General features: G+C 44.5%; 1 protein-coding gene across 1 annotated transcript in view; it reads right to left on the bottom strand.

Annotated features, from left to right (window-relative positions):
• The window catches only part of cirsr (corepressor of RBPJ and splicing regulator), a 101,040-nt gene that overhangs the window by 6,219 nt on the left and 70,831 nt on the right, over positions 1–23,990 (bottom strand). Inside the window, exon 8 of the mRNA XM_085986159.1 lies at positions 23,651–23,736. Within this exon, the coding sequence (XP_085842285.1) occupies positions 23,651–23,736 (86 nt within the window). The remainder of the gene's footprint in view (positions 1–23,650; positions 23,737–23,990) is intronic.

Below are 23,990 nucleotides of genomic sequence, written 5' to 3'. Positions count from 1 at the left end.
GGGAATGGCTTGTGGCAATGAACGCACCTGAATGCAGCCGCTCCGCAAGCCCTCAGCCGGTTAACGCAACAACCACTTGAAACATGACACCTGGACAAGCTGAATAAATAAAAAGCTTTATTTAACAAACTCAGGGCCCTTCCCACATGAAACAGAAAAACAGACAAGACCCCCAAAAAACAGTCAAAAACATATCTCACTCCCACAACCTGGGGAGGAATAACAAAACTTGTCCATCCAATTGGCCTTCATCCTCGGCCTAACCAAGACAAACCCCCCCATACAGAACACAAACACCCCCATATAAAAAAAACAGTTGGCAACACACTCTACTTGGTGTGCCGAGAGGGCGAGTCCTTGTGCAGGCTTCTCCGGCCCCTGCCCGACCTGTTGCTCCGCCTCAACCTGGGCCCTGTGGGTGTTGCAAGGCTGGGGGAAGGCTCCTGAGGGGCACAATACGTGACGGCAGATGCCCTTGGGGGTCGGCCTAGACGAGGTCCGGCCCTGGAGGGGCCGGCTGCTGACTGTTGCAGCTGTGGCTGGGCAGCATCAGTCTCACCAGCAGCTCGTCGCAGCTTGGCTGGGGGAGTGGCAGTGGCGGCTGCAGCAATGGGGGCAAGCTGGCTGATGCCAGGCGCTCGCTGGTCGCCAGAGACACTGGCACTCGGCCGGGCTGGCACTGCAGCAAGCGCAGCAATCTGGTGAAGGCCAGACCGCTGTGCTGCAGCAGGGCGGCGGGTGCCCTGGCGATGCGTCCGTGACACAGCGAGTGTGGCAGAAGTGAGTGCCCGAACTGCCCTGGTCTGTGCCCGCATCAGACCAGCCAGTGTCTGCACGGCACCACTCAGGAACTCTCGACTCGCGTCCTGTGCTGCCGCGAGTTGGTCGACACCCCTGGCCTGTGAGTCCCCGAAATCGGCCACACTATGAGCCAGGGACTCAATGGCCTGAGGCAACTGTCCCACAGCCCCCATGAACTCGGTGTGGCGCCGCTCCGAGTCCGCGGACATTTCATCAAGGAGGCGCACCTCCTGGGCGAGGACCGTCTCCGGACTGGAGGCCGGACTCTCCCTCTGGGGAGAAGGCCGCCGAGCTGCCCGACCCTTCCCGCGTGCCTGGACGCCACTGGGCCCAGCAACTGCCCTCCCCTGCAACACTTCCCCCCTCTGGGGAGAAGGCAGCCGTGCTGCCCGACCCTTCCCGCGTGCCTGGACGCCACTGGGCCCAGGAGCTACACCCCCCTGCAACACTTCCCCCTGGCTCTCCTCCAGGCAAGACGTGTCCCCTCCATTGCCATCCCCTGGCGCGGATGAGGGTTCCCCCAATGTGCCGCCTTCCTCTTGGTCCTCGTTGTCCTCCTCTTCCGAGGGACTGGCACTCTCAGCTTCAGGGACGACCTCCTCACCAGCTGAAAGCAGGAAGGCACAAGAGTAGCTTTAGAGTGAGGACAGGGCGTCAGCGAGGGAGGCATGAGTGTTGGCATTATGCGCATTGGTGGGACAGTGGCAAAGGATGTAGATCTGAAGCGCAAGGGGAACGAGAGAGGTCCAAACGGTCATGTCCTTACCATTGGGGCCCAGCACAGGGTCGGCATCTCCAATAGCTACGGGGCCAACCACCCGGGCACGCATGAGTCGAGCCACGCGCTCCTCCAGGTCACTGAGCTCCTGGAACTGGACACGGCCTCCCCCGGTGACAGTCCGGCTCTTCAGATTCTGCGCCAGCTTGGCCTGCAAGAGAAAGGACGGCCTCTAAGTACAGTGTGGTGCCCTGTTGTTGTGTGCACTGCCTCCCATGGTCGAATAGCTTGGCCAGTGTGGTGCCCTGTTGTTGTGTGCACTGCCTCCCATGGTCGAATAGCTTGGCCAGTGTGTAAAGTGCAGAAAGTGCTATTGATGATCATGCCAGTGCCATAGCTGCGGGAGGAGGGCTGGCCATTAGGCCTTTGAGGTCCCTTTGCCCATAATGTGAGGTGCATATGCAAGGATGAGGAGGACACTGGAAAGGGTACTCACCCTGACCAACCGAGTGAGGTCGTTGTACTTCTTGCGGCATTGGTCACCAGTCCTGGGGACATCGCTGTTGGCTGAGACCCTCTGGGCGATTTCCCTCCAGGCTCTCCTGTACTGCCTCCTGGGAGCCTTCTTGCCACTGTCCGGGCACAAGATCTCTCTTTTCTTTTCCAAACCCCTAAGCAGCACCCTCAAAGCATGCTCTGAGAAGCGCTGCGCTCGTTCACGGGCCTTCTGCATGGCTTCAGGCGCTATTTGGGTCCACCAGCAGTGTTCAGGCCTAGCTGCAGGGCTCCACTATCCAGGGCGTGGCAGCAGACAAAGTCGACCCTTCCCCCTTTAAGAGCTGGCCGGCGTCAGGGTGTCTGCTGTCAATCAAAACATGACCGCACCTGCGCTGCGCCCGGCCTCGGCGTTATCAGTCTGCACCGCCGGCTTAGCGCCTAAAGATAGGAGTGCAACGCCAGTTTCAGCGCTCGCCCAAACTCCTTGGCCAAAGCTACTGAATATCGGCGAAGTGGCCTCCACTTTCCGGCGGGCGCTAACTTTAGCACCCGCCCGACTTTACCGCCCCAAAAGTGGCTACACTGAATTTCTAGGCCTAGGTGTTATAACCTACAAGGCTACAGACCAAGAACTGAAAAGTGGGATTAGGCTGGATTGCTCTTTTTCGACCAGACACAATGGGCCAAATGGCCTCCTTTTTTTTATTCGTTTATGGGATGTGAGCGCGACTGGCAAGGCCAGTATTTATTGCCCATTCCTAATTAACATGGAGAGGGTGGTGGTGAGCCGCCTTCTCGAACCACTGCAGTCTGAGTTGAAGGTACTTCCATAGTGCTGTTAGGGAGGGTGTTCCAGGATTTTGACCCAGCGACGATATATTTTCAAGTCAGGAGGGTGTGTGACTTGGAGGGGAACTTGGAGGTGATGGTGTTCCCATGCGCCTGCTGCCCTTGTCCTTCTAGGTGGAAGAGGTTCCAGGTTCTGTCAAAGAAGCCTTGGCGAGTTGCTGCAGTGCATCTTGCAGATGGTACACAGGGAGTGAATGTTTAAGATGGTAGATGGGGTGCCAATCAAGTGGGCTGCTTTGTCCTGGATGGTGTTGAGCTTCTTGAGTGTTGCTGGAGCTACACTCATCCAGGCAAGTGGAGAGTATTCCATTACACTCCTGACTTGTGCCTTGTAGATGGTGGAAAGGCTTTGGGGAGTCAGGAGGTGAGACACTCGCCACAGAATGCCCAACCGCTGACTTGCTCTTGTAGCCACAGTATTTATGTGGCTGGTCCAGTTAAGTTTCTGGTAAATGGTGACCCCCAGGATGTGGGGGATTCGGTGATGGCAATGTCGTTGAATGTCAAGGGACGGTGGTTCAACTCTCTTGTTGGAGATAGTCATTGCCTGGCATTTGAGTGGTGCAAATGTTACTTGCCACTTATCAGCCCAAGCCTGAATGTTGTCCAGGTTTTGCTGCATACGGGCACGAACTGCTTCATTATCTGAGGAGTTGTGAATGGCACTGAACACTGTGCAATCATCAGCGAACATCCCCACTTCTGACCTTATGATGGAGGGAAGGTCATTGATGAAGCTGCTGAAGATGGTTGAGCCTAGGACACTGCCCTGAGGAACTCCTGCAGCGATGACCTAGGGCTTAGATGATTGGCCTCCAACAACCACAACCATCTTCCTTTGTGCTAGGTATGACTCCAGCCAGTGGAGAGTTTTCCCCCCCGATTCCCAGTGACTTCAATTTTATTACAGCTCCTTGACGCCACACTCGGTCAAATGCTGCCTTGAGGTCAAGGGCAGTCACTCTCACCTCACCTCTGGAATTCAGCTCTTTTGTCCATGTTTGGACCAAGGCTGTAATGAGGTCTGGAGCAGAGTGGTCCTGACAGAACCCAAACTGCGCATCGGCGAGCAGGTTATTGGTGAGTAAGTGCCGCTTGATAGCACTGTCGATGACACCTTCCATCACTTTGCTGATGATTGAGAATCGACTGATGGGGTGGTAATTAACCGGATTGGATTTGTCCTGCTTTTTGTGGACAGGATATACATGGGCAACTTTCCACATTTTTAGGTAGATGCCAGTGTTGTAGCTGTACTGGAGCAGCTTGGCTATAGGTGTGGCTAGTTCTGGAGCACAAGTCTTCAGCACGATAGCCGGGATGTTGTCGGGGCCCATAGCCTTTGCTGTATCCAGTGCGCTCAGCCGTTTCTTGATATCACGTAGAATGAATTGAATTGGCTGAAGACTGGCTTCTGTGATGGTGGGGACCTCAGGCAGAGATGGATCATCCACTCAGCACTTTTGGCTGAAGGTGGTTGTGAACGCTTCAGCCTGGTCTTTTGCACTCACGTGCTGGGCTCTGCCAGCATTGAGGATGGGGATGTGCATGGAGCTTCCTCCTCCCATAAGTTGTTTAGTTGTGCACCACCATTCACGACTGGATGTGGCAGGACTACTGAGCTTTGATCTGAGCCACTGGTTGTGGGATTGCTTAGCTCTGTCTATAGCATGCTGTTTCCGCTGTTTAGCACGTAGTCCAGTGTTGTATCTTCACCAGGTTGGCACTTAATTTTTAGGTACGCCTACTGCTGCTCCTGGCATGCTCTTCTGCACCTCATTGAACCAGGGTCGGTCCCCTGGCTTGATGGTAATGGTAGAGTGAGGGATATGCCAGACCATGAGGTTACAAATTGTGGTGTTATGCTCATGGATGCCCAGTTCTGTGCCGTAAATTTCAATGAATCTATGATTCGAAATTTGTTCATACATTTACATCATGGCCTCAGTTACACAAGAAAATGAGGGGTAAATCAGGGCAATAAACTACGTGTACCTCAATATATTTTCAGCTCTCAAGAGTTGAGTTGAATATAGTTTATAGGGACTGTCAGAAAGCATTTGAGAGAGTGCCGTATAAGAAATTGGTTGAGAAAATTAGTCCCACGCATAAAAAGGAAAGTATAGCTAGAGACGGCTGAAAGGCAGACAGTAAAGTAAATAGATACATCTTAGACTTGACCGGTAATGGCTAGTCGGGTGGTACCCACTGTACCCCCTAAGCTGCATGGGTCCACGGCTGCGCAGCTATCCCGTGGAGGCCGCGCACTCGCATAGTTCCACAGGAGAGGGCTCCAGCGTGCAGTCGCTCTTTTAAAATTGGTCCTATAGGCTCCTGTTCTTCAGGCCCGCAGGTGCCATCCCGCTCCTGCGAGCCTGAAAAACGGAAACCTGTAGGACCGATTAAAAAGCGGTGATTATTTGCACGGGTACCTTTGCGGCCTTCTGCGCATGCTTGCGGTATATCGGAGCCACGCACGCGCATTACCCAGTTGCAGCCTGCTCTGTGAGCCATGCTTTCCTCGGCTCCGTGTGGATAAGGTCACTGGATCTGTTGGTGGCCAGTGGGGGGAAATATCGAAGATTGAAAGGGGAGAGGGAGACTGGGTGGGGGGAAAGAGAGAGAGCGAGAGAGAGAGAGAGAGAGATACTGGGGGAAAAAGAGAGAGAGACAGGGGAAGAGAGCGTGTGACTGGGGGTGGGGGAGAGAGAGAGAGAGAGAGAGAGAGAGAGAGAGAGCGACTGGGGGAAGACAGAGAGCGTGACTGGGGGAGAAAGAGAGAGAGAACAGATAGACGTTTCTGTAAGGGGAACAGATAGACATTTCTGTGGCCGCAGACGTGACTCCAGGATGGTATGTTGCCTTCCTGGTGCCAGGGTCAAGGATGTCACGGAGCGGCTACAGGACATTCTGAAGGGGGAGGGTGAACAGCCAGAGGTTGTGGTCCATATCGATACCAACGACATAGGTAGAAAGAGGGACGAGGTCCTGCAAGCAGAATATAGGGAGCTAGGAAATAAATTAAAAAGCAGGACCTCAAAAGGTAGTAATCTCAGGATTACTCCCAGTACCACATGCTAGTGAGAGCAGAAATAGGAGAATAGACCAGATGAATGCGTGGCTGGAGAGATGGTGTAGGAGGGAGGGATTTAAATTCCTGAGGCATTGGGATCGATTCTGGGGAAGATGGGACCTGTACAAGCTGGACGGGTTACACCTCGGCTGAACCGGGACCAATATCCTCACAGGGAGGGTTTGCTAGTGCTGTTGGGAAGGATTTAAACTAGTTTGTCAGGGGGCTGGGAACCTAAGTGTGGGCCCAGAACAGAGAGAAACAAAGCTGGAAATGCAAGTCAGAAAAGTAGGTCAGCAAAACTAGTAGGGAGCAGAAACAAAGGCCAACAGTAAAGAGGGTCAAAGTGCAGAAAAATATAAAACAGGCAAAGTTGAAGGCACTTTATCAAATGCACGTAGCATTTGCAACAAGGTGGATGAATTAATGGCACTAACAGAAGTAAATGGGTATGATGTAATTGCCATTACAGAGACATGGTTGCAGGGTAACCAAAGCTGGGTACTCAACATTTAGGAAGGACAGACAAAAAGGAAAAGGAGGTAGCGTAGCGCTGTTAATAAGGGATGAGATCGGTACGGTAGAGATAAAAGATCTTGGCTTGGCAGATCGTGATGTAGAACTGGAATCAGTTTGGGTGGAACTAAGAAACTGCAAAGGGTGGAAAACATTGGTGGGAGTTGTGTATAGGCCACCAAACAGTAGCGGTAATGTAGGGCATAGTATCAATCAAGAAATTAGAAGTGCATGTAACAAGGGCAATACAGTAATCATGGGGGACTTTAATCTACATATTGACTGGGCAAATCAAATTACCACTAATGGTGTGGAGGACGAATTCTTGGAATGCATGCGAGATGGTTTCCTGGATCAGTATGTGGAGGAAGCAACCAGGGAACAGGCTATTCTGGATCTGGTACTGTGTAACAAGAAAGGTCTAATCAATAATCTTGTGGTAAAGGGGCCTTTAGGGACAAGTGACCATAATATAATTCAATTTTATATTAAGTTTGAGAGTGATGTAGTCCAATCTGAAACTAAGGTCTTCAATCTAAACAGAGGAAACTACAAGGGTATGAGGGACAAGTTGGCCATGGTAGATTGGGAGACTACACTAAAAGGTATGAAGGTGGACATACAATGGCTAACATTCAAGGAAATAATGCATAATTTGCAACAAACACATATTCCTCTAGGGCATAAAAACCCAAAAGGAAAAGTGATCCAACCATGGCTAACAAAAGAAATTAGAGCTAGTATTAAGTCAAAGGAGGAAGCTTATAAAGTTGCCAGAAAAAGCGGTCAGCCTGAGGATTGGGATCTTTTCAGAAATCAGCAAAGGGGGACCAAGAAATTGATAAAGGAAAAATGGAATATGAGCACAAACTAGCGAAAAATATAAAAACAGATTGTAAAAGCGTCTATAGGTATGTGAAAAGGAAAAGACTGGTGAAGGTAAATGTAGGTCCTTTACAGTCAGAGACAGGAGAACTTATAACGGGGAATGAGGAAATGGCAGAGAAATTAAATAAATACTTTGTTTCTGTCTTCACGGAGGAAGACACAAAAAACCTCCCAGAAATATGAGAAAACCAAGGGTGTGGTGAGAATGAGGAACTTAAAGAAATTATTATTAGTAAAAAAAAACAGTACTAGCAAAATTAATGGGACTAAATGTCAATAAATCTCAAGGACCGGATGACCTACATCCTAGGGTTTTGAAAGAGGTGGCCATTGGGATAGAGCACGCATTGGTTGTCAACTTCCAAAATTCTATAGATTCTGGAACGGTTCCTGCAGATTGGAGGATAGCAAATGTAACCCCGCTATTTAAGAAAGGAGGGAGAGAGAAAACGAGGAACTACAGACCTGTTAGCCTCACATCAGTAGTTGGGAAAATGCTGGAATCTATTATAAAGGATGCAATAACTGGGCACAGAAACTAATAGTAAGATTGGGCAGAGTCAACATGGATTTATGAAAGGGAAGTCCAGTTTGACAAACCTATTGGAGTTCTTTGAGGATGTAACTAGTGGAGTAGACAAAGGGGAACCGGTAGATGTGGTGTATTTGGATTTTGAGAAGGTCTTCGATAAGATTCCACACAAAATTAGGGCACATGGAATTGGGGGTAATATACTAGCATGGATTGAGAATTGGTTAACAGACAGAAAACAAAGAGTAGGGATAAACGGGTCTTTTTCAGGATGGCAGGCTGCGACTAGTGGGGTACCGCAAGGATCGTTGCTTGGGCCCCAGCTATTCACAATCTATATCAATGATTTGGATGAGGGGACTAAATGTAACATTTTCAAATTTGCTGATGACACAAAGCTAGGTGGCAGTGTCAGTTGCGAAGAGGATGTGAAGAGGCTTCAAGGGGGTCTCGACAGGCTCGGTGAGTGGGCGAGAACATGGTAGATGGAATATAATGTGGATAAATGTGAAGTTATCCACTTTGGTAGAAAAAACAGAAAGGCAGAGTATTTCCTAAATGGTGAAAGATTGGGGAATGCAGATGCTCAAAGGGACCTGGCTGTCCTTGTACATGAGTCACTGAAAGTGAATGTGCAGGTGCAGCAAGCCATTAGGAAGGCAAATGGTATGCTGGCCTTCATTACAAGAGGATTTGAGTACAGGAGTAAAGAAGTCTTACTCCAATTATATAGGGCCTTGGTGAGACCACATCTGGAGTACGGTGTACAATTTTGGTCTCCTTACCTAAGGAAGGATATACGTGTCATAGAGGGAGTGCAACGAAGGTTCATGAGATTGATTCCTGGGATGGCAGGATTGTCATATGAAAAGAGATTGAGTAAACTAGGCCTGTATTCTCCTGAATTCAGAAGAATGAGAGGGGATCTCATTGAAGCATACAAAATTATTACAGGGCTTGATAGGGTGGATGCTGGGAGAATGTTTCCCTTGGCCTGGGAGTCTAGAACCAGGGGCCACAGCCTCAGGCTAAAGGGTAGGCCATTGAGGACTGAGATGAGAAGAAATTTCTTCTCAGAGGGTGGTGAATCTTTGGAATTCTCTACCCCAGAGGGCTGTGGAGGCTCAGTCATTGGGTATAGTCAAAACAGAAGTCGATAGATTTCTGACTAGTAAAGGCATCAAGGGATATGGCGATAAGGCTGGTGAATGGAACTGAGGCAGAAGATCAGCCATGATCTCATTGAATGGCAGAGCAGGCTCGAAGGGCCGAATGGCCTACTCCTGCTCCTATTTCTTATGTTCTTATGAGGGAGAGAGAGAGAGAGAGAGAGAGAGAGAGACAGGCAGAGAGAGAGAGAGAGAGAGAGAGAGAGACAGGGACAGAGAGATAGAAAGAGAGAGACACACACACAGACAGAGAGGCAGCAAAAGGAGAGGGGGGGGTGAGGGTTCAGATGCGTGTAGTCCGTTCTCAGAGACTGAGTGGCGGCCACACGTTGAAGCACAGCTGGAGGCGCAGCACATGTACAATGGCCACTAATTGTGAATTTAGAAGAAACAACTATTTGTTTATTGAGAAAGACACAGAACATACTTTGATTAAACTGATAATGTATACTTTTGATTTGGTATAAATGCTTGAAATAGGAGATTAAAAATTGAGTACAATGAAGTTTGTTTCCCGTTATTTAATTGTGAAGTACCTAAAATAATTCAACACATTTCGTGATAACAGCAGGGATTAATATTGTGGAGAATGTTTGAGAGAAAAACATTAGAAGCGAAATTCATAAATTAACATCTTTACGTCAACAGATTAGTAAACAGTTCCATGTCAGTCTGATTGTTTCTCCAGTCCAGGAAGAAAGATGAATGTTTATTTCTGTTAAATCAAAGCTTTTTCTTCTTTTTGTTTTTAATTTGGTGACGCAAATTGTGTATGTGTTTTTCTGCACTTGTGAATCCATTTCTGACATGTTACATGGGGTGGGGGAAAGTGTGCTGGTTCAAGGCGACAACGCTTATTAATGGAAGTGATTGAAGTTGAAAATACAGATACCCGTTTTTATTCAATTCTTTTTAATACTGTGAACTAAAGAACTGCAGCACTTTATATTTGTTGGTTGTCTGGTTGCATTGTGATTAATACTCTAATTACTTATGTGGATGTACAGCACGTCAGCGCCATAGGAAAGCCACTGCTCCAGCTGCTTGTGCAGCCATTGCTATAGTGATATGAGTGATGGGCTAATATGTTGAAAACTTTAAAATTAATACAAATTGCACGAATAGATATGCCTCTTTCAGCTCACCTTGGGTTTTTGGATTGTTTGTCGATGCATAACCGTGTAACTGAGTGACATTTCTGAAGTGTTAACGCATTATTATGCAGTTCTTTTATATCCCAGTCATTTCTGACAAGTAATTCTTTTTAGAGTTTGTACATGACGAATGAAAAGCTTTCAATTAATTCTACCGTAAACAAACTTGCAGAATTGGGCATGTAAATGACAAATGAATTTCAATATAGATAAGTGTGAGGTGGTGCATTTTGGTAGGAGGAATAAGGAGGCTACCTACTCCTTGGAAAATAAGAGTCTAAATGGGGTAGAGGTGCAAAGGGATCTAGGGGTATAGATTCACAAATCATTCAAAGTAGCAACGCAGGTTAAAAAAGCCATAAAAAAGTGCAAATAAAGCACTGGGGTTCATTTGTAGAGGAATAGAATTCAAAAGCAGAGAAGTTATAGTAAACTTGTATATAACCTTGTCTGATTGTCTCATGATTTGAGACAGTGGGGTGGCAATATGGCATTACTGTATATATGTTTTTAAGTGGTGGCTGTTGCTGTTGTAAAAGTTGTTGTTGATGTAAAATTTGCCCACAGGTAAAAAGGTCGTGCTCAAAAGGAGTTTGTGGCCCGCTCAGTACAAAAAAATTTAGAGGGAACATTGGTGGTGCCCGAAGGATTGGTGTTGGGGCCACTTTTGTTATCCATTTACTTAAATAATCTGGACATACGCATAAGAGGGTGGATATCAAAATTTGTTGGTGATACCAAACTAGGTGTTGCAGCAAACTGCCATGGAGTATGTAGGAGGACATAACCGGGCTTGGAGAATCAGCAGATAAATGGCAGATGTAGTTTAATTTAGCAAGATTTTAAGCAAGATATTTTGAGAATAATAATGAAAATATATATTAAATAGTAACTTTCCCAATGCACTGGAGGAGCAAAGGGATTTAGGGTGTGTAGACACATATACTTAAAATGGATGGACAGGATAAAAAAAAATAAGGGGGCAAATGGGCTTTTGGGGTTTAAATAGAGAGAATCTGGATATCATCAACATATATATGGAAGATGACCCCATGCCCATAAATGATGTCACTGAAGGGCAGCACGTGGATGAGGAGGAAAAGGAGGCCAAGGATATAGCCCTTGACTGACTTCAGAGTGATAGTAGGAAGAGAAGCAATTACTGAAGATGAGCTGGCTGCATTTGGATAAATTGGGCTAAAACCATGCAAAAGCAGTCCCGCGAGCTTGACAACAGAAGAGAGACAATGGAGGAGGATGGTGTGGTCCATCATATTAAACACTGCACAGAGGTTGAGGAGGACAACAACAACCACTTGCATTTATCTAGAACCGTAAACATAGAAAAGCACCCCAAGGCAAATCACAGAGGTGTAATGAGACAGAAATTGATACCGAGCCAAAGAGAAAGATATTAAATGAGTGAAAAAGAGGTGGGTTTTAAGGGGGGCCCTAAAGGAGGAGAGGAAGGTGCAGAATCGGGGGAGTTTAGGGAGGACAGTAGAGCCTAGATAGCTGAAGGCATGGCTGCCAATGCTGGAGGGAGGGGAGGATGCAGAGGGAGGTGTAGTGGGAGCCTGTGGGCTCATTCAGAAGGACACTGAATTCAGTTCAGATATAAAATCGCTTTCTCAGAATTACTCCCAACACCTCAGAAATGCAAAATCCTCTCTTCTGCATCATTTCTTAAGCCACCCACTGATGTTCCTATTCTTCCTCTCCAGTACATGGCACGGAACAATGCAGAAATTACTACCCTTGAAATATTGTGGGTGAATTCCTATCTTTGGGAAAATTCATCCTCATTGCTCTTTCACTTATACGAACATATGAATTCGGAGCAAGAGTAGGCCATTCGGCCCACGAGCCTGCTCTGCCATTCAATAAGATTATGGCTGATCCGATTACTCCACATTCCCGCCTACCCCCGATAACTTTTCTCCCCCTTGCTTTCCAAGAATCTTTCTACCTCTGCCGTAAAAATATTCAAAGACTCTGCTTCCACCGCCCTCTGAGGAAGAGAGTTCCAAAGATTTACGACCCTCTGTGAAAAAATTTCTCCTCATCTCTGTCTTAAATGGGCGACCCGTTATTTTTAAACTGTGACCCTAGTTCTAGTTTCTCCCACAAGAGGAAACATCCTCTCCACATCCACCCTGTCCAGACCCCTCAGGATCTTCTATGTTTCAATCAAGTCACTTCTTGCTCTTCTAAACTCCAGCGGATACAAGCCTAGCCTGTCCAACCCTTCCTCATAAGACAACCCGCCCATTCCAGGTATTAGTCTAGTAAACCTTCTCTGAACTGCTTCCAACGCATTTACATCCTTCCATAAATAAGGAGACCAACACAGTACTCCAGATGTGGTCTCACCAATGCCCTGTATAACTGAAGCATAACCTCCCTACTTTTGTGTTCAATTCCCCTCGCAATAAACAATAACATTCTATTAGCTTTCCTAATTACTTGCTGCACCTGCATACTAACCTTTTGCGATTCATGCACTAGGACACCCAGATCCCTCTGCATCTCAGAGCTCTGCAATCTCTCACCATTTAGATAATATGCTTCTTTTTTATTCTTCCTGCCAAAATGGACAACTTCACTTTTTCGCACATTATATTCCATTTGCCAGATCTTTGCCCACTCACTTAACCTATCTATATCCCTTTGTAGCCTTCTTATGTCCTCTTCACAATTTACTTTCCTACCTATCTTCGTGTCATCAGCAAATTTAGCAACCATACCTTCGGTCCCTTTATCCAAGTCATTTATATAAATTGTAAAAAGTTGAGGCCCCAGCACTGATCCCTGTGGCACACCACTCGTTACATCTTGCCAATCAGAAAATGACCCATTTATGCTTACTCGCTGTTTCCTGTTAGCTAGCCAATCTTCTATCCATGCCAATATGTTACCCCCTACACCATGAGCTTTTATTTTCTGCAATAACCTTTGATGTGGCACCTTATCAAATGCCTTCTGGAAATCTAAGTACAGTACATCCACCGGTTCCCCTTTATCCACAGCACGTTACTTCCTCAAAGAGCTGCAATAAATTGGTTAAACATGATTTCCCTTGCACAAAATCATGTTGACTCTGCCTGATTACTCTGAACTTTTCTAAGTGCCCTGCTATAACGTCTTTAATAATAGCTTCTAACATCTTCCCTATGACAGATGTTAAGCTAACTGGCCTGTAGTTTCCTGCTTTCTGTCTCCCTCCCTTTTTGAATAAAGGAGTTACATTCGCTATTTTCCAATCTAATGGAACCTTCCCCGAATCTAGGGAATTTGGGAAAATTAAAACCAATGCATCAGCTATCTCACTAGCCACTTCTTTTAAGACCCTAGGATAAAGTCCATCAGGACCCGGGGACTTGTCAGCCCGCAGCTCCAACAATTTGCTCAGTACCACTTCCCTGGTGATTATAATTTTTGAGTTCCTCCCTCCCTTCCATTTCCTGATTTACAGCTATTTCTAGGATGTTACTTGTATCCTCTATAGTGAAGACCGATGCAAAATACCTGTTCAATTCAACTGCCATCTCCTTATTTTCCATTATTAATTCCCCAGACTCACTTTTTATAGGACCAACGCTCACTTTGTTAACTCTTTTCTTTTTTAAATATCTATAGAAACTCTTACTATCTGTTTTTATATTTCTAGCTAACTTTCTCTCGTACTCTAATTTTTCTCTCCTTATTAATCTTTGTCATTCTTTGCTGTTTTTTATATTCTGTCCAATCTTCTGACCTGCCACCCATCTCTGCGCAATTATATGCTTTTTCTTTAAGTTTAATACTATCTTTAACTTTTTTAGTTAACCACGGATGGTGGGTCCTCCCCTTGGAATTTTTCTTTCTTGTTGGAATGTATATATTCTGTATATTTTGAAATATCACCTTAAATGTCTGCCACTGCAACTCTATTGACCTATCCCTTAACCTAATTTGCCTATATATCCTACTTTTGAAACACCCTCCTCAAGACATCAATAATACTCTTCCTTAGATCATTGATTCTGACATGAAACACAACTACTGCCCGATCATAGAAACAGAAAATGCTGTAAATACTCAGCAGGTCAGGCAGCACCTGTGGAGAGAGAAACAGAGTTAACTTTCCAGGTCGATGACCGTTCGTCAGAACGCTTCAGGCTACAAGACATAATAGGCTGAAATTTCAGGTCATCGACCTGAAACGTTAACTCGGTTTCTCTCTCCATAGATGCTGCCTGACTTGCTGAGTATTTACAGCATTTTCTGTTTCTATTTCAGATTTCCAGCATCCGCAGTATTTTGATTTTGTACTGCTTGATCATCCTCTCTCTTCAAAACCTTTTCCAGCCACTCCATTATGTATCTTATTCTGGCACCCGAGAGACAACACACCTTTAGGAATTCCCAGTTGTGGCTGTAAAGGTGATCTATCCCCCAATTATGGGGACTGCCACAGCTACCATTTTCCTGTTCTCCTCGTTGGTATTACTCTTTCTGCCTTGGGTAACAACTTGCTTTACGGTACCATGTTGGCCTGTATTTTGCGAGGACGATGACGGCGTATGCACAGCGTAAGTCCTCAGAATGGCCCCGCAAGTTCCGGGTCTCCGCATGCGCTGCGCAAAAACCCAGAACTTGCGATCTGTCAAGTTTCTCCTTGACAAATCGCCCGCATGCGCCCCAAAAACACTTCTCGCTGGCACAGAGTTAACTACTGCCCAGTGAATGCCCACAAAATTCTTACAGCTGGTAAAAGCAGGCATAGGGCCTGCTTTTACCAGCGTAAGGGTTAAAATAAATGTTACATTAGCGTTTTTTAAATGATTAAAACATACAAAAACATTTGAAATTAGTTCATGTAAATTTTGGGTTGAATTAAAATGTTTTTATTTAATTTTGAACATGGGAATATTTATTTTTATTAGAATTGTGTTAATTATTTATTTTTTGGGGATTTCTCATAAGCTTATGGGGATTCCGTTCGTAAGCTTATGAGGAATCCCCCTTTCTATTTGGTTGGCCTGGCCCACATGATCCCAGGGACCCTTCCGAACCGCCTGTGTCCCTGGGATCCGTGGGCCTTTAAGCAGGCGCATGCCTGGAGGCCCAGGACCCAAAGCTCCGGAGCCACCAGGTACTTTTGTATTTTTTTGGGGGTCGGAGGAGTACTCTGAAGGTACACCTCCAACCGCAAATTTTGGCCCAGTATGTCTTATGGCTACCTCCGCCGTGCTGTCTTCTTTATCCACCTTATGTGTATCAAACACAATATACCTGTTAGACAAACTGAGCCTCATAGGGAACCTTGGCACTGATTATTTGTTTCCCTTGTGGATGATTATTTACTCTTCTGCTTCCCTATTCTCTTCAATCTGTGGGGCGATCATCTTCTGGATTATATATTCCAGGAACGTTTCCTTCCTCTTTATGTTGTACTGAGGTCAGCTGATGCTCAAGGTCAGCATTTCTTTGCTTGAGCAACACAACCTTCCAATACTTGACAGCTGTGAACTCCTCCAGGATGCTCTGGAACCAAGAACACTGCAGCATGCATGCAGTACACATCATTGGCTTAGCATCTGTTGTTGCTCTACTACTGTACACACAATTGCTAATGGTAAACGTTGTTGTTTTTTCACTTACCAGTCCTGTCCTTGCAGCTTCAATGCCAAAACCTCCTCCCTGAAATGTTGCACACTTTCATCTTTTACCAAAAATTCCAACAGTGGAAGAATACAGAATAATAGATTCCAAGTACTGGATAACACCGAGAAAATCAATTTCCTCTTTGTGCACTGAGAATGCATTAAATTAGTTAATTTTTATTCCCATTTTTAAACACACGCACACAGATATGTGCAACTTTATTCAGTATGCTTTCTGTGGGGTCGGATAGGTTACAACTAATGCACAGCTAAGAAACCAGTGCAAACGTGCAATAATGCTGCTGAGCTACTTGTTAAGCTGCTAAATATGTAATGAGCTCAAACCTGCAATAGCTGGCTAATTTTCCCTGTGTAGTATGATTGCCTCAGTTGCTTTAGGTTTGGATTGGCTTAGGTAATAGCGTAGGCAACACAATGTATCCTTAAGACCCTACATTATCTCATTCTCATAAAGACAACCATAGAGCAGCCGGTGTTGAAATCATTATTTGCAGGAGTGTTCTTTGCTGTCCTTTTCCTACAACCTACGCTACTTCTAACAAATACATAGGTATGAACTAATTAAACAAATCATTATTTTTTATTCAAAACTGAGGATTAAATCATATAATGTGTCTCAACAGAAGGCGTGTATTAGGACTCAAAAATTATACATCCATATACAAAGGAAATGGATGAAGTGTTTAAAAGGAAAAATACTACTAAAGTTGGAAATCTGAAATAAACACAGAAAATGCTGGCAAGACATTGCATCTGTAAAGAAATAAACATAGGTGAATGCTTTGGGTAGAGATCCATAATCAACTCTTACGAAGGATCTAATTTCCAAAAATCGTGCATTCCGTGATTTGGTCGCAGACAGGCAAGCATTTACTGTTGAAGTTCCACATCTGATAATGATGTGTCCATGCTGTGGCCAGAACGATGGCAGCAATGTACTCATTGTTTATGGTGAGTTGTGCTACGCAGGGAAAGCATAGTGTTCGCCTGTGTTTAGTACCTCTCCCTAAATTAACTGTTTTTTAATAAGCCAGTTACTGCTAATTAAGCCCTTGTTAAAGGCCTATTAAGGGGACCGTGGGCAAGATTTTGCAGCTTTGGACTTTGCACCTTTGTGGTGGGAAATCCAAAGTCTGTTTAGGCTTAGTTTTAGAACAGTGGAAAAATGATGGTATGGAAAGTGAACTGAAACAAACAATAAAAACATGTGGGATAATGGGGAAGCAGAGACAAATCCATTGAGTGGCACAATGCAGCTGTCCCTATGGGGAAGAGCTCCACATGGCATAAACACCACATGGTGCCAAGGGGAAATATTCCTATTAATGTCCAACCCATCTGTTATGTTTTCTTGACACTGCAAGGTAGATTTTCCAATCTGTTGCATATCCAACTGGATACTGGGCATTGCGTGAACTGCACCCACCCAAACTGTAATGCACTGATTCTGTTTCCAGGGTCAGTCTAACTTGAACATTTATGGGTGAACTACAGATGCTGGAATACACCTGCTAATGGGAGTTTGGAACATAGAAACAGGAGCAGCCATTCAGTGTCTAGAGCCTGCTACACCATTTAATTAGATCATGGCTGAGCTGTATCTTAACTCCATTTACCCGTTTTGGTTCCATATCCCTTAATACCCTTACATAACAAAAGCCTATCAATCTCAGTTTTGAAATTTTCAATTGACTGAGCTTCAATAGCTTTTTGGGGATGAGAATTCCAGATTTCCACCACCCTTTGCGTGAAGAAGTGCTTCCCGACATCACCCCTGAACAGCCTAACTCTAATTTTCAGGTTATGCCACCTTGTTCTGGACTCCCCCACCAGAGGAATTAGTTTCTCTTCATCATATTCTTTAATCACCTTAAACACCTCAATTAGATCACCCTTCAATCCTCTATATTCAAGGGAATACAAGCCTAGTCCATGCAACCTGTCCTCATAATTTGGCACCGAGTGTCAACTCCCTCACCCCAGGACTGCAGACCAGTGCTGAAAGAAATTCAGTGAACTTCACCAGGGCAGGCTAGGTAATGCACTAGAGAGTCCTCCTTGCCTACCCTGTGCACCAGCAAACTCTTCCCCTTCTTAAAGGAACACTTGCATAACTAACCCTTCAAAATTCACTCTGGTAAAGGGGGTGTGGGGGAGGGGGACTCTCACTCAGCATCTTTCACTATGGCTATCCAGTTCCCGTACAGCAATTAGCTATGTGTACAACCCTAAAATCCCTTCCTCCACTTTAACAAGCTGATATCCTGGCTGCCATTAGATCGCCTGTGGCTGCCTGAAATGATGCTGCACCATAAAAGTTGAGTGAAGTGGCACTTTCATAACTAGAGAGAGTGGTTTAGGCAGAAGAGAGTAGCTGCCCCATTGCTTCTTTGGTGAAGCGCACTTTTCTTAAGCACATCTTTCAGTAATATGACCTGTGCTGCCTGTATATTCTACTGAGAGGGGGATATTACCTGGTGTGCTGCATCCTTCTTAAATGCTGCCAGACTCTCCTTTGTTCCAACCTGTAATGTTCATCCTCCATTATAATTGTATATGAGCGTGTGGCTATAAGGAATTCAATACCTGTGCCTGAGAAGCCCTCACTTCAGATAGGGGATGGAGCGGGGCGAAAATCTGGGGATGGTCCACCCGGTTAGAAGCAGTGAGAAGCAAGTGTCTATAGGCAGAATGGCAATAAGTAAATGGCTGCAAATTGTGTTTCCCAGCTGCAGAAATCATTATTCAAATTCTCCAGACTCTTCAGGCTCAAAACTCCTAATTTCCACCTGTATCAGCTGATTCTGGTAGCTGCCGTGCCTTATAAATCTTAGTCTAAATTATTCAGAATGTATCCTATCCCGCACCAAGTCCCACTCACCCATTAATCCTGTCTTTGCTGATCTACATTGGCTCCTGTCTCCCAATGCATCCAAAAATTCTCATTCTCATGTTTAAATCCCTTCGTGGCCTCACTCCTCCTTATCTTTAATCTCCTCCAGCCCTATAACCCTCCCCAGAACTTTCCATTCCTCCGACTCGGCCCCTTGCGCAACCTCCATCTTCGCTCCACCATCGACGACTGTGTCATCAGCCATTTAGGCCACATACTTTGGAATTCCCTCCCTAAACGCCTCCGCCTCTTCAACTCTCTCGTCTTTTAAGACCCTACTAAAATTTACCACTTTGACCAAGCTTTTAGTCACCCTCCCGATATCTCCTTTGGCTTGGCGTCCACTTTTGCCTGATTATGCCTCTGTGAAGCAACTTGGGGAATTTTTCTACATTAAAGGTGCTATATAAATGCAAGTTGTTGTTGAAAATGTAGGAACTTGGATATGTGGTTAATGAGGTCAGTGGGACACAATAAGTGGATGTCAGATAAAGCCAAACAGTGGGTGGCATTTTAATGGCGGAAATTGAGAGGAAATGTCTTCTGCCTAATTCTCCTGCCAGAATCATTTATAAGTCGCTAATATGCCGAAACCGGCAAGGAAATTCACCCGTTCGGTCTACAAGGAATGGAGCAAAGGTAAGAGAACCCATAATGCCCTTCCTTTACTGCAGTGTACTAAGCATGTATGGTACTTACAATTATCTCTTACACAGTGGCTCCAATATATAAGGGAAGGCAGGGAGGATGCAGGGGAGGCCGAAAGCGGCCGAGGAACCCGGCAAGGTCGAGGACGCCAAGGTCCTGCTGAATTTACCGGCAGGACATTATAATTTTTTTCTTCCGTTTCCTGCCTGGCAGCCGGCCAAATTGACAGGCTGGCTGGTTCCAGGCAGGAAAATTAGCTGCAGGCGGTTGCAGCCGGGGACTCTCTGGGAGGGTCCCCGGCAATCGGGAGGTGGGCAGGCTGCAAATCGGGGATTGGGAGTGTGGGGGAGCAGGCTACAGATCAGGGCTTGTGGTGGGGGGGGGGGTTAAATGTGTTGGCCATGATCACGGGAGGGGAGCATGTTACAGATCAGGGTTTGGGGTACGTCGCTGATTGCAGCACGCTATAGAGACCACGATTGGCAGACGGGAGGCTGACAATCTCCTTGAGGGGCCCTGGGGTGCACCTACCTTCTGGAGCTGGAATCTCCCACCTCCATTTCGTTGCCGGGTTTTCCTAGCCTTGGGAAACCCGTACAGCAGCAGTTAAATTTAAATCAGGCTCCCAATTGCATTGTGGGAGCCTGATTTGAATATGTTAATGAAGTATCTCGCCTCTCCAAGAGGGACACTTGCATGCCATGCTACCCACTGCCGTAAAAATGGTGGCAGGCGCGTAAGCGCGGGTTGGGAGTCATGTTTCATAGGGTTTAACCCCCGACCTCCTCCTGCCCGCCGTGGGAGTTTAATATCGACCCCATTGTCTTAAAGTACTTGCAAACCTTACCATGAATGCCCATGAGGCAGCATGATGCCATTAACACCATCAGCCTTCACTCACATCCTTGTGTGCATTCAGCCTAAAAGTTTCCTCCCATCTAATGTAGCTTAATGTTGCTTATAGATGTCATCACACCTAATATTATGTTCATGCTGACATTTGGATATTGCAATGTTATCTTAATAATTGAAACTTCTCATTTCTTTTAGTCTTCTTGTACAAGGCAGTCCATAGCAAACGAGAGGGAACACTCTTACAGGAGACAGAACCCATAACTTCAGGCCTCTAACCTTGTACAAGGAATAAGCCCTTGAAATCCTGAGATGGCAGGTCTTAGAGGGCGAGTAGATTTGCAGCCAGCTAAAGATTTGTCAGCAACCTCTTTTTCTCTTTCTCTTATCCTACTCACTAATTCATTGTCAGCCAACTATATACTTAAGACCGTTACTATGTCACATCTTCTTCTGAAATATACAACGTTAAAAGGCAAACTTCAATGGAATAGGGGATGAACTAAAGGTTATTAAATTGGGATGTATTACTGAGATATATTTGTTGAGAAAAAAAAGCAAAACACTTTTAAAGTATAAAGTTGAATATACAAGATAAGCATATACCCAAGAAGGTGAAGTGCAAGTTAAAAGAGCTTCTCAAAATGGAAGAATGGGGCATTTAAAATTGGAGAGGGCAAAATGAATGATACAAAGCATACAAAAAGGGGGGTAGGGAATTCTAGGAATTTGCTAAAACAAAAGTGTTTATAGGTGCAAAAAGAGCTCAAGTGACAAAGATGGCAAAATAGATTAAACACAATACTAACACATTCTACCAGTATAACAATGAAAAAGTAATGAGGATGGTATAACTCTACAAGATAAAAGTGATGGTGAATATAAAGATAAAACTGTCTAGTATTCACTCACGTGAATATTTGTATTCAATGAAATGAATCCAATATTTGAAGTACACCCAATATCTTTTGAGGATTTTGAAGTTAAGGTGACAGAGGTATTGATAACTTAAAGGAACTTAAGGCTAACAAAACCCCTGGCCACATGTGCTATCTTTTTAGGGTGCTGAAGGGGGTAGGAAAGAAATTTGTGGGACACTGTCCATCACAAATGAAGGATCAATGGCCACCGGTAAACTTCCACAAAACTGGAAAGAAGTAAAAGCTGGATCTAAATTTAAAACAATGCTAAAAATATGACTCAGACAGCTACGGGCCCATTTGCTAATTATGAACAGGTGAAATAAGTGAAACTACATAGTATTTACACGACAGAAACATGCCATTCTCCCCAATAGGTCCATGCCGGTGTTTATGCTCCACATGAGCCTCCACCCGCCCTTCTTCATCTAACCCTATCAGCATATCCTTCTATTCCTTTCTCCCTCATGTATTTATCTAGCATCCCCTTAAATGCATCTATGCTAGTCGCCTCAACTACTCCTAGTGGTAGTGAGTTCCACATTCTAACGATTCTCTGGGTAAAGAAGTTTATCCTGAATTCCCTATTGGATTTATTAGTGACTATCTTATATTTATGGCTTCTACTTCTGGTCTCCCCCACAAGTGGAACCATCTTCTCTACGTCTACCCAAACAAACCCTTTCTTTCCTAATAAGTATAACCTCTCAGTTCTGGTATCATGCTAGTAAATCTTTTTTTGCATATATCCTTTTTATAACCAGAAGGGTTCTCAGTACTCCAAGTGTGGTCTAACCAGGGTTCTATACAAGTTTACATAACTTCTCTGCTTTTCAATTCTATCCCTCTAGAAATGATCCCTAGTGCTTTGTTTGCTTCATTTAATGTCCTTATTAACTTGCGTAACTACTTTAATGATTTGTGTATCTGTGCCCCCAGATCCCTCTGCTCCTTTACCCCATTTAGACACTTATTTTCCAAGGCGTATGTAGCCTCCTTATTCTTCTATCAAAATGTACCACCTCACACTTATCTATATTGAAGTTAATTTGTCAATTACATGCCCATTCTGCAAGTTTATTAATGTCTTCCTGTATTTCGTCGCACTCCTCCTTTGTATTAACTACACCCTCCAATTTGGTGTTGTCTGCAAATTTTGAAATTGTACTTCTGATTCCCAAGTCCAAATTGTTTATGTAAATGGTGAACAACAGTGGTCCCAGTGCCAATCCTTGCACCATTTCCCACCTATTACCAGTCTGAGTAACTACCCTTTAACCTCTACTCTTGATTTTCTGTTTTGTAGCCAGCTTGCTATCCATTCTGCTACTTGTCTGCTGACCCCACACCTTAGTCATGAATCTGCTATACGGTACCTTATCAAAGGCCTTTTGAAAATCCAAATATATTACATCTACTGCATTACCCATATCTACCCTTTCTGTTACTTCTTCAAAGAGTTCAATAAGGTTGGTCAAACATGACCTTCCATTTTGAAATCCGTGCTGACTATTATATTTTCAGTTTCTAGATGTTTTTCTATTACATCTTTGAGTAAGGAATTAATTATCTTTCCTACCACCGACGTTAAGCGAATTGGTCTATAGTTCCCTGGACTTGTTTTATCTCCCTTTTTAAATATAGGGCTCATATTAGCTGTCTGCCAGTCCTCTGACACTATTCCCTTTTCTAATTAACTTTTATATCTATGTAATGGTGCCTCTGCTATCATATCACTAAAAAAAATTATCTGGTCATTATCAGATTGCTATTTGTGGGACCTTGCTGGCGTGAACTGGCTGCATCGTTTCCTACAGTGACTACACTTCAAAAAGTACTTCATTGGCTGTAAAGTGCTTTGGGACATCCTGAGGTCGTGAAAGGTGCAAGTTCCTTCTTTGGAGTGGACTCCTGGCTTGGAGTCATTTTCTTGCTAATTTAAATAAATAACCTGCATACCAAAACCAAATCTGAGTTTGCAAATTTGCTGACAATGGTAAGGATAATGCAACACTAATTATTTCAATAGGAACAAATTTAAATTAGTGAAAATAAATGTCTGGAATAATTTGCCAAGCAGGGTAGAAACAAAAACATTGTGGTATTGAAAATGTAGTTGGATAAGATGGGAGCATTCGGGGGTTGCATTTTCCAATCTTAAATTAGATCAATACAGAAAATGCAGCTTACACTGTATTTCACAAAGGCAATGCTACAAGTTATTTGTGACTTTCCTGATTTTAAACAATGGTAAATGAACATAGTCACACAAATAGAACAAACCCAACTAGACTTTAAATGTTATGCCTAGTGAGTTTCAGCAAAAGTTCTATTTCTAGTAGCTAAACTGACAAATGTAAAATTGCTACTTTGAATTTTTTTGAGAATTTCGTGGCATTGGAAGGGGAGAACTCCTTAAAGAAAGGGATATGCCATCAACAAAGGCACAAAAAACCCACAAACAACATACCTCAAAAGCTTCTGCTTTTGTTTAGTAGAAAGAGATTTTAAAAACTCCACCTCAGGATCATCTTCTTCTTCACTTGCTATGTATTCCTAAAAATCAATAGCAATACAAAATTAAATTTTACTTTGGGAAGGCACTTTCAATTCAGCTAAAACCATCTACTGAACAGCACAACTTTCATTTGCTTTGTAACCATTTTCAGGGAATGTAAATAGATATTGGAACAATAATTTTATAGATTAACTACACATATAGTGGTAAATTTCTAAATAAATCTTTAATATTAGCAGCTAAGTTATCTATAAGCATCGTAAAATATCTACAGGAGGTTTATAAATAATGT

The sequence above is a fragment of the Somniosus microcephalus genome, chromosome 4 (assembly GCF_052327205.1).
Source record: "Somniosus microcephalus isolate GS21.2 chromosome 4, FLI_Smic_1.0, whole genome shotgun sequence".
Lineage (NCBI taxonomy): Eukaryota > Metazoa > Chordata > Chondrichthyes > Squaliformes > Somniosidae > Somniosus > Somniosus microcephalus.
Note: the sequence above shows the minus strand (reverse complement) of the source record. Positions and strands in the feature narration are given on the sequence as shown.